This window comes from Passer montanus, unplaced genomic scaffold, assembly GCF_014805655.1.
Source record: "Passer montanus isolate IOZ18808 unplaced genomic scaffold, ASM1480565v1 scaffold110, whole genome shotgun sequence".
In the NCBI taxonomy this organism is placed as follows: Eukaryota; Metazoa; Chordata; class Aves; order Passeriformes; family Passeridae; genus Passer; species Passer montanus.
In genome coordinates, this window is record NW_024357614.1 from 111,852 (window position 1) to 123,412 (window position 11,561).

Here is an 11,561-nt window from a genome sequence, read left to right on the forward strand (position 1 = left end):
CACACAGAACGTGAAATATATACAAAGGAAAAGGAACTTGCTTCTTTACATTCAGCAATGAATTATAGAAGGTAAAGAAGTAGCAGTGATGAATTAAAACACTTGGTGACGGGGATGAAGCAGAATATTTCACAGTCTGCTCACACAAATACTTTCTTTTTCCTTAGTGCAGTGACTATTTCTTTTCAAATTTAACAGTTGCTGTAATGCTGAGATACATCACATACCTGATAATTATTTCCTTAGATCATTAATAATTTGTTTCATGTATATCCACAGAAAATTCCTGATTGCTATTTCTTTTCCTTTTGTCTTTTTGATCAAGATTATAAATTTTTGAGTATGTCTTTCCTGAACACACATTTTCAAGACACAAGCAAATCCATCTAAATAAAAATAAGTAATAGCTTAATAAATTTTGAATGCTGGTCACTAAGAAATCACAACGAGTGAATCTTCTTCATTTTCTTTCATTAAAAAAAAATTAGAAATTAATATTGATGTAGTCCATAGTTTATAGGAGCGCCACCAGTGCCCCACATCACTGCTGCTTTAGTCCCTTTGGCTTTTAGACCACCATCATACCTCTTGCATTTACAAAGCAGCTATTTTAAGGTTAAATAGCCTTTTCTTTTATAGCTGAAATGATGAAACTAATAAAGCTGTGACTGGGTTACATTTTCAGAAATACTTCAATTTTTATTGTGCCCATCTGGCTTTCAGTAATATACAGAATTTAGCTATTTAACGTCAGGTATTTGTTTAGTAATGCACTAGTTTACTAAACCTAAACTAGGTTACTAAACTAAATTCTACCTTTCAGCTAGAATTAAATGAAAAAGACTGAATGTATTTATTAAATTTACATATATTTGAGCAAAGTTATCAGCTTGAGGAATTTATGAACATTTTCAACAGAGATTAATTAAACCACTATAGGGGAGTCCTTAGCTTTGATTTGTGATTCAGCTAATATTGTTTGGAAGGGCTACAAAAGAAACTGTTTGTACCTGAGAAATGTTGACTTATATGCATTTCCCTGCCTTTCAGTTTAGGGTTAATCTGTGAATGGGTTTCTGGTTGATCCTAAAGCCAAAGAATCATTGTGATAAAGGGAGGGAATTCTTTGGGAGAGGGGGTCATTGGGATTTTATTCTGAGCTTCTGGAAGTATTGTAGGTAAAGCTGGGCTACCTCTTCTCTATTTGGAGTGTTCAACTGCGTGTGATTTAGAGTTTTAAGCTGGGCCTCATTTTTTCTGAACCTCCTGATCTTTTCTGGCTCTTTCCATTCTTCTCTCTTACAGACCTTTATCTTTCAGTCTCCCAGACAGGACAGGTAGACAAAGGTATTGCTGACTTTTAGAAAAAAATGTACTTTTAACAAAAAGGGAAAGCAAAATGATGTCAAAGGCAATAAATTATGTAGGCCAGACTCAAAAATTATGTGTAAAAATACCCATACTAGTCCTTGTAGCCTACTTTTTGTGCTAGTTTCTTGTAGTTCCCTCATCTTTTTATTGGCTATAGTGTATTTTACTAGCTTTTCATTGACATCATACTTTTTTATTTTATTTCTCTTCCTGCATTTTAGAATTTAACTTTTCTTTGTATCATTGTTAAGAAACAAAGGAATATGAACTTGTGTGAATATTAGCCAAAAAATCATCCAAAAGTACTATCAATAAAAAATGAACACATAGATAACAAAAAAGATATGATGGCATAATACAAATAACTCCTTTGTTGGGAGAATTTTGTCCCTGATAATCTAAAAGAAACAATACAAACTATTTTGCTTCACCATTTAGTATTTCCAGATAAAAACAAAGAACTTTTCCCTGCTTGCTAAGAGAAGTTTCAGAATAAGCTTCAGATGAATGAAACATGAAAAATCCCACCATCAAAACCAGCAAGCTGAAATAGTTCTGTATAAAGAGAGTAAAATTATCAGTGCAATTTGTAAAGATGATGTAAAAATTCCAAAGTTCATCATCCAGCTTTAAGGATGTTGAACATAAAATGAGAAGGGCTGTCAGCATGTACTCAACTTTAGATGTACATTTGCTGTTATTATAATCTGAATGTCCATATTTTGCTCTAAGATATCTTGGTAACTGTAGTCCCTGAACATGAACATGAATGTTAGCAAAGAACAGAAAAAGGAATTTTGTGTTTGAAGTTCAGTTTATGGTCAATGTCACCTGCCATTTGTTGTTTGAAACATTTAGTTTAGCTCAACAGTTTGAATGCCAGTCAGTGTTAATGGCAGTACTTGAAAATTAATTTCCACTTGTTTTAAGTCTCTGTGTATTCAAACTGCAGGTATTTTAAACAGGTGGAATCTTAAGCAATTGAAACTTACTTAATTTATTAATAGCTTTGCTCTATCCTTTTTATGTGATCTTCCTAGGGTAGTGTACTGCAATACCATTAAGATTTAACGAATTTGATTTAGTAGCACTGACTTATAAAAGCATTAGCTAAAAATAATTCTTGGTAACATGCAACATTTTAACCTAAATTTGAAGTATGCTACAGCACATGAAGAAAATCCAGGATGTGACCTTCCTCTGCCTAATATGTTCACTAACACTTGTAACATACAGTCTGTATTTCATTGGTAACACTAGGGAGCTTGATCTCAGATTTTTGGTTTGGTTTCTTTTTTGTTTTTGTTTTTCTTTTTGTGCAAAGCTACTTTTCTTTTTCTGTGTTCTGCTCACACATATTCTGTTTTTATTTTTGGGTCTGGCAATGAAAAACAAACAAAGAAATAATTAATCATTCCCATCCATTACTCTTTTTGTGATTCAAGTGCTTAAAATTTCTAAGAGTATGTCTTAAGTCTTCTTATCTGTTTGGCCTCATTTTGATATACTTGCAGACTTCATTTTGGTTTTTCTCTAATTACGTTCATTTATTTAACCTCATGAGCAGGGGACATGATCATTCCTTTATATTATGTATCACATCCTTTCATGATTTCATATCCCTGCTGCTTTGAAGTCATACTTGTTCTGAAAAGAAGCATTGCTATGAAACACCAGCAGCAGAGAGGTCCTAGTACCTCTGAAGTATCTGGAAAAGGGTGGCTTATTTTGCAGTGTTAGCCTTCATTATTTTGTTTTCCACTAGGCTGTGTTTTTTATATATTTATTTTAGTGCTAGCTAGCTCTGTGTAGAGTTGTTTGGGGTGACAGTTGGAACATTTTTATTTGTATATGCATATTAACAATGTTTGTGATGTGCAATACTTTACCCAAATGATCTGAATTTCTTTTTAAAGAGTAAAACAAGGTTGCTGGGATGACTTTGATATAAAGTTACCAGTTGGGCATTCTAAGAAAGGGTGATGATAAGAACAAAGAGAATTGATTCCTATAGTGATTAATAATGACCTAAGTAAATTAATGACAGCTTATGTTTCTCACACGATAGATTAGGACCAGTAGAGTAAAAATTCTGTTATTAAATGTGTCTGTTTCAATCTGTGAAATAGTGTCCTTTTTTGCATATATGGTACTGCTCTTTAAAAGTACATGAACGTGTTTGCAAGCATTTTTTTTGCAGTAATGGAACCTAAAATTTTAATATACAGCATTCCAACATTAAAGCACATCCTTCAACAGCAAATAAAATTGAGAGTACGAAGGAGCTGCAGCAAAACGATGTTGTATTGGCTTATTGTTATACCAGCTCTATACAATTCATATTGTCTTTCTGAAATTGTATTAATTGTGTCTTAAGAAATTTCAGTTTCACTTGCTCCAGTCATTTGCTTGCTGTGACAGACAACTCATCATTCTCACTGCATGTTTAAAGCTTGCTACATGTTTTGTTTTTTCAAGTGGAACAGTTTTTTCTTTGCACGTCACCAACTTACCTGCTGAATTACATGATAAAAAGGGCAGGTGGAACTTGTTGAGTTCAGTGTTACAGTGGAAGCTGTATGCCTCAAAAGTACACGGGGCTGAAGGTACTTACTTGTACCTTTGTGTTTTTAAATACAGTTCACTTCCAGTAAAAGAAATTGAAGGGCTGTGTACTAGTTCACTGCCTGACATGCTGAAAAGGAGTACTAAGGAGTTCAAATATAATAGCATTTGAATTGTAGTCGTTATCCAGCTTGGGAGTTCAAGTGTTTTTCAGTTATTTTATCCATTAGACATTTTTTATGAGCTGTTTGCTCTCTCGTAGAAATGCTGTGTAAGTGTGTTATGCTTGATAGGGTGGACATTAATTGTGCTAAATAGCATTCTGCTGTGCATTTTATGTATCCACTGTTCTACAAACTCCCTTAATACAGAGAATTCCAGGAGAAGAGAATGTAATAGTTGAAATCTCTACTCCAGCATCTGGTAGTGAAAGATAATCTCGTTGTGAAAAAAGAGGTAATCTGACAATCTGTAAAAAAAGAGGTAATCTGACAATCAGTTTGTAATCTGACAGTTTTGTCAGGGATCTTCACTGATCTTGATCCAGAATGGTCCTCATGAAATCTGACTGTTGGAAGTTGTGACTGTATAGCGGGGTGGAGGGGCAGTGGTTGTGTCAATTGTGGTATTTTTAATAATTCTCAATTGTGTCTCCATTGTATCCTATGCATTGGGGCGGGAGGCAGGGACTGTAAGTTTGTATAAAGAGGATAGTAGCAGGTAGGTAAAAATAATAACCAGTTATACTAAAAATGTTATTTGTCCATTAAGAATAAATAACTTCCATTAAATTAGGGTGAAGAATCTCCATCCAAGTCACACAGAAGGCACCTCCTTTGAATTGCCAGCCATGTGCCAGCATGTCATTATTTGTTATATTTTTGATTCCCCGTTGTTTCAGTTGTAGTCTGCATAATTCATTGTTTTTAATTGGTATTTTCATCTTCTCTGTGGAAAACAGTTTACATTGCCCCATTTTGCTTAATGAATTTTTCTTCCATTACTGCAAGTAGAATTTGAAGGATTAAAAGCTTTTACTATTTTATCCAATAAGACTTCACTGGAAGTTACCTCTTGATTGAAAATTGGTATTTCCAAGTTCTCAGTTATAACAGGACAGTGTTGGGCATCTTCATGCCTTCTGCACTGTTTTTTAATAAACAGAAAGAAATTGCAATTTCTAATACTGCTCCTCTAACTTATAGCAGATTCAGGGGTATTAGCAAATTTTAGAAACTTGCATTTCTTAATACTGCTAGTGTTAGGTCCAGATTTTCCCCTTTAGGAAAATACTGCTGTTGAAAGTGCCTCTGAAGCGAATGACCTGATAGATTTGGTGATGTTAAGGAAAATGAAGGAAAAAGAGGGTTTCAAAATACTTTTTTGCACCTTTTGACTTTTACTTAGTCTGTACTTCTGAGAACTGATAATTTGGTTTATGTCAGGGCCAAAGTGAGAGCAAATTTCATCACATCAGAGATGCAGTTTTCTGAGCTGTCTTCTCTGCCTGACATGTTTTTCCCAACTTTGCCATGCCTCACATAGGAGGGTTTGACAGGGAAGATATTGTTAATAGATGACTTACAGCTTTCTGATCTCTGTTTTTTCTTCTGGGAATCATCCCATTACTAAAATCTACGGATTTATGATGCTTTAGCCTTTCCACATGAAGTGTTAGTTCAAAATTGGAAACTTCAATCAATTTTATTTTAACTTCGGTTATGTTTTTAAGGGGAAAAGGCAAAACAGCATGTAGGATTTTAAGTGAAAATCTTATGTTGACTTGACTTTCTTACAAGAGAGTAGTAAAAGGGAGAAAAAGTGTTTTTTGTAGCCTTCAAAAAGTAGAGTTGTTACCTGATGAGTGTGTGGAGCGTCTGCCTCCTTTTGTGCCATTGACCCAGTGGACTCTATGGAAGTCAGGTGTACTTCTCAGTAATTTTACCCTGCACTTGCAATGAATTTTAGTGAAAACCAAGAATCTGAAATTGGGTGGTAGTCATGTACCAACGCTTTTTAATAATCAAATTTGACACAACCTTCTTGAAGTTTCTTTTATTTTGCTGTATTTCTTGTTCAGAAATACTTTGTATCTAAATGGACTGGTTTTTTCAGTCTTTGACAACCCTAAAATTAAATACCTTCAATTTCTCCAGGTTTAGTCTTTTTTAAAACAAATTCCTAACATCTTGCTTTGTTTCTTGTGGATTGCTCCTTTTTACTGGACCTGTAAGATGCCACACTATAAAACCAGTAAATCATATTGCGATTTTTATTGTTTTTGAATATTTTTAATCTTACTTTTAAAGCATTAAAATTAAAGTTAATTCTTTTTACATATTCGGAGAATTTGTAATATGGTATCTTTTTCTGCTAATAAGACCTCTTCTTTTAAAAATTTCCCATGCTTTTTTACTTCCTTGGAAAAATAAAAATTATTTGTACACTTTTGTGGCAAACCTGAAGTAAAACCACACTGCAAATTTTAAATCTGCATAGGGAATCTGAACTTTTAGGAGAAACATTTCCATACCTAAAATGAATAGTATGGTTTTTTTGCAACATCAAATATAGTAGTAACACCAGTCTTGTTTTAATAGTCCTTAAAATAACAAGGTTTTGAATAGGTGTTTTCAGAACCAGTAGGGAAAGATGATTTTTGGTGTGTCTTCAGGCTTCTGAGCTGTAAATTGTTAACATTTCATAATATACCCCAGTGTGCAAACTTGACAGCTTTAAAAGCATAACTAAATGGAAGTCAGCAATTCTCTATTGTAAAACTTGCATGTTTATACAGAAAGGCTCTAGTTTTGCATGCAAAGACACTGCATGCGGTAGAGAACTTCAATAAAAAATAGATGCTATTTAATAGTTTAATTTGGCATAACTGTGTTGTTGTGTAATGCTCAAGGGGATGCAGATATGTTAGTGTATCATTAGCTACTGTGGGAAACAGGTTATTCTAGTTTGGCTGTAGAAATAATCTGTCTGCATGCTCTTCATCAGCCACAAATGCAGGGTGTTTATCCTTTTCATCTTAGTCTAAACTACCTTGAAATACCTCTGTGTGTACATATATATGTATTTTTGTATGTGTGTATATATATATATATATACACACACGTGTGTGTGTGTTTGTTCTTTGATTTAACTGACATTCAGCCCCTTGTTACTTTGAGGTTACTTATTCTGAATCTGTAACCAGTGCTAGTTAAGTGTGAACCACGTGAACTTTTAGAATAGGTAAGAGGCAAAGGCAGCACACTGGACACCCAACACCTCAAGACTGTCTGTTCTGTAACGTGCACATTACACGTGCTTGGATAAGCCTCCTGTTCCTTCCTCTCATACTTTTCCATCCAGTTGACATTACACGTTTTACCATATAAACAGGAATATGTGAACTGTTTTCTCTTTCTGGTTTAATATTTCCAAGTAACCCATTTCATTCCCAACACAATTACCATGTGGTTTTTCTAATTGTGTAACCATGGAAATACTTGAAAAGTTAGTTGTCTGTGTAGATTGCTGGTGAACCTTCTTGTGACTGACTTTGCCTGATTTGCATTTTTCCTCACTTTATATACAGGCTGGTTTAGCAGGAGCTCCAGCCCGGGCTGTTTCAGCTGTAAAGAATATGAATCTGCCAGAGATCCCAAGAAATATTAATATTGGTGACATCAGTATAAAAGTACCAAACCTGCCCACTTTTAAATAACATGGCTACTCCAGGTAATACCAAGGAAGAAATGTAATAGAGATTTACTGCATAATTGTTTACTAAATAAACATGTCTAACTTTTATTGTTTGGATAAAACTCAAGGTCCTGCATAGACATAACCTGAAAAATCAGTGTGTGGAGTTGAATGTTGCTTTTGTCTTGTTTGTGAAATTTAAGGAAAGGGGTAGTTCCCATGTGATTTCTAAATTACATTCCTATGCCCTTGCAAGGCATATCACTGTGTCTCAGCTGCTGCAGTATTTTGGGGAAATATTTAAGATGTTCTTTACTTTGTATAACCTATAATGCTGAGGTTTTTTGTATATTCACCAAAATCTATAATTAGTGCGTTCTTTAACTACTTCTGTTTGTCATGATTATTTAAGACTTAAGTACAAATGTTGCATGAAAACATTTAACTCATGTTTTGTTAAATAAAATCATAACAAGCTGGACTTCGAAATACCTGTTTTTTGAAGTCTGCTGTTTGCAATAAACCACGTTATTTCCTATTCATGGAGCCAATTGATTATGTATTGACAAATACTGTTGTAGCAGACATTGATGTTGTAGTTTAATCTCTGAAGGGCTTACACAGGGGTATTATGCTGAACATATTGGCTCGTTACATTTCTCACAAAAGCTGTTCATTATGCTGAAAGAAAAACTGCCTTTACCGAAGATCTGATGATTTTTGTTTACATACACATGTTGATATGTACACAATCTGGTAGACTTTCACTGATGGTCTGACTTTGTTTTGGGGAAAAATAGGCAGCCCTGTGAATGCTCTGTGTTGTGAGAAGCACAGAATGGGCTGAAGACCTTATATTTGGGCAGCTCAAACCTGTACATGAGAGTCTATCAAATAATGTGGTAAAGAAAGGCACTCTGGAAAGACAATTGGGGATACTTTAATAGGGCCTCTGTGCCTGGTGACATTTGTGATTCTCTGCTTTGAGAGAGACACATAGTATTGTGAAGATCTCAGAGATCTATCACCTCTGCGTAAGTTGCTCAGCTCTTAAACTCTTCTGTGATTTAAAAAACATAAAAGGGGGATAGTGATTGTTTTTTATAATCATGCTCTTAAGCTCTGTGTGTTGTACAAGTCTGTTTTAATGAATAATAAAAATATCATTGGGATATTTAAGAATTCCTGCAAAGCCTTTTTTTTCTCTTCAAAGAAGTATATAGTTGATACAGTATATGAAAATGCAATAATCCTGTATCAAGAACAACAGATTTCAGGGCTAGTCTGAGAGGTCCTGTCTTAAATTCAGGAGTTTGGATTTGATGTAAACTAAGTGTTATTTTCCTTTCAGTTGAATATTAAGACGTAGTCTATAGGATGAGCTTTGAAGCACATCATGTTTTCTGTTTGATCAACAGTAGCTAACATCTTTTGAGAGCATTTTAGAGAGAAAAGAAAAAGAGAAATTACTTCTGAGGTAGAAAATCTGATATGACCAATGAATTTTAATCTATTTCTTAAGGTGGGGGTGGGGAGAGAACAACAACTTCATGTATATTCTTGGTATTACATTGGTAAACACCAACTAACATACACCATTTTAAAAATGCTTTTGAAAACAGAGTTGCTCTCTCCCAGCCTCTCAAAAAGAATATTTCTTCTTCCAAGTGAACTCCTTAGTTTGAGACTTCCAGGAATTTCAGATGGGGTTTAAGTAATTAACTGCTTCTTTGTCATTTTGACCAAAGAAATTGAGAGATTAAAATATGCGGCCATTTTTTATCCCCTATGTGAGATACTCTTCAGTGTTCCAAAGCTGGACATCTTAGCTAGCACAAAACTGAAACTCACCATTTCACCTGCTTTTGCCTACTTTTGTTTATCTTCTTAATGCGTGGCACATGTGACATTGAAAGTAAAGATGTTGAAAGCTTTCCTCATTGTTGCCCCTGTTATGATATGGTTAATTCTCCTGCCAGAGGAGGAATAGGATGTTTTGAAACATTTGGTACTCTGACCTACAGAATGTTTGTTCTTTGGGCTATTTGTTAAAGCACTCAAAATTTCAAAAATTCTTTGGAATCCTCTATTTTTGTCTCACTGTCTTCCCTCTAGTTCTTTTTCAGATTTGTAAACTTGTGTAGTTAAAAAAAATTTCATTCTTTGCAGAGAAATATTTTCTGTCTTTATTTGGATGAAACACCCAAAAGAAAGTGTGTCTGAGATGCGTCTTGACATGAAGCATATTTCAGATTAACTTCTTACCTGTCAATAGCCAGCCTGTCTTTCATTTCAGTGAACTACGTTCACTAGGTTCTTTGCTTTTAACAAGTACATGGCCGTTCTAAAATCTTTTGGTTTAGCTTTGTGGGTTTTACAACTGTTGTCTGTGCTGCTTTGTTCTGACCTGATGTGTCTTCTGCCAAAAGACTTTTTCTCTGGACAGCTGTTCTACTGACACCAGGCTTTTCATGAAACCTCTCTGTGACTAGCCAGCAAATATTTAATGTGAGGCTGTAGCTCAGAGCTGGGGCTTCCTTATTCAGAAGATCTTAAGATGGGAAGAAACACTTTATCAGATTTTTTACAGTGAAATTGCACTCCTTTCAAAGCGAAATTCTCATCCATAGAAGAGCCTCAATGGTAGCACTTTCCCCTCAAATAAATACTGATGCTATGACCATGTTGGCTTCCTCCGGGTAGCTGAGCCTGTCTGCTTGCCACCCCTTTGCCAGAGGAGTATCTTTACTTTGCCTGGGGAGGTCCTGTCCTCTTACGTTGTGGTTGGACACTGCTGGGAAGAAATAGAAATTTGCTTAATAGAAATTATGGAAATAGTATTTTTTCCCTTTATCTTCTAAGGCTTGCCTTATGTCATATTCAGATATTCATAGGTTTGCCACAATATTGATCTGCTTTTTTTCTTCACCTTCATGAGAATGATGTGCCTTTTGAATTCTTTCTGCTATTTCATCAGTTTCCTCTCAGCCACTGCTTAGGATTTAAAATGGAAACAAAATGTGGGATCTAAATGTTTAAGATCTTGATTATGAATTTAAATGTTTTTAATGCTTCTGTAACAGCAAACCCCACCCTTAGCAAATATAGGTGTTTGTGTGTGGATATTTATATGTTTATATGTTTATGTCTATATAACATCAGTCTTTTGTACATTGTTAAGAAGGAGAAAAGGTCATCTTCAGTCATCCGTCATCTGCAGGAGACAGGGAATTAATTTGCCATTCTCCAAATCCGTAGGGCCCGCCTTTAATGATATTGTTAAGGGCACTAGCACGTGTAAATGAACCACTGAAAGCCATTTTTACTAACTCCAGGCCTCTCTTAGGACTGCAAAATGGATTCTTCTGAACAAATAGAAAGGATAATATTTCAATAGGGTAAGTGGGCATTATCATCTGCCTCCACAGACTTGGAACAGAGCAGTTAGTTTTCCACTGGGGTAGGGGCAGTAAGTACTGCTGAAAAAACATCTGGCTCTTCTTTTGTTAAAAGGTAAGTATCTCATGTTAGCAGAGAATGCTGCCTGTGGTATCGGCAGCACAGACAGTACACATGCTGTGACATTGTGTTCCTCTCTCCTCCCATGACACCACTGTTTTGAATATATTATGGGGAAAAGGAAAAATTTTGCATTACAAGCGTATATAGAATGCCTTCTCTTTAACAGCTGTTGCTGCTGAGATTCATTCCGCTTGACATGGGTCAGTGGAGGAAAGTGTCATTTGTTGTAAGGAGAAACAGGTTCAAGCCAAAAATTCAAATTGGTGCTGCCTTCCTGTGAGCACATTCGACCTTTTCTTTCTAGCAGCACGTTCCAATAAATGCTAAAATTAGTCTTGAGTTTTACTTAGGCCTATGATAGTCAAATGAGAACTTGCTAAAGTTCTGAAGGTAACCTCATAAAACTC

General features: G+C 35.1%; 1 protein-coding gene across 6 annotated transcripts in view; it reads left to right on the top strand.

The window, feature by feature from the left end:
• AP3S1 (adaptor related protein complex 3 subunit sigma 1) overlaps positions 1-8,811 on the top strand; it is a 29,489-nt gene extending 20,678 nt beyond the window's left edge. For 3 of the 6 annotated variants that reach the window (XR_005630018.1, XM_039730832.1, XM_039730823.1), the window contains one exon: positions 7,526-8,811. Coding sequence is in view for 5 of the 6 variants with exons in the window: in XM_039730832.1 (XP_039586766.1) it covers positions 7,526-7,654 (129 nt within the window). In the remaining variant the exon portion in view is untranslated. Of the gene's footprint in view, positions 1-1,305; positions 1,348-7,525 lie in introns of all 6 variants that reach the window. The other 3 variants (XM_039730835.1, XM_039730842.1, XM_039730812.1) reach the window with 2 other exon arrangements.
• The last annotated feature ends 2,750 nt before the right edge of the window (positions 8,812-11,561 follow it).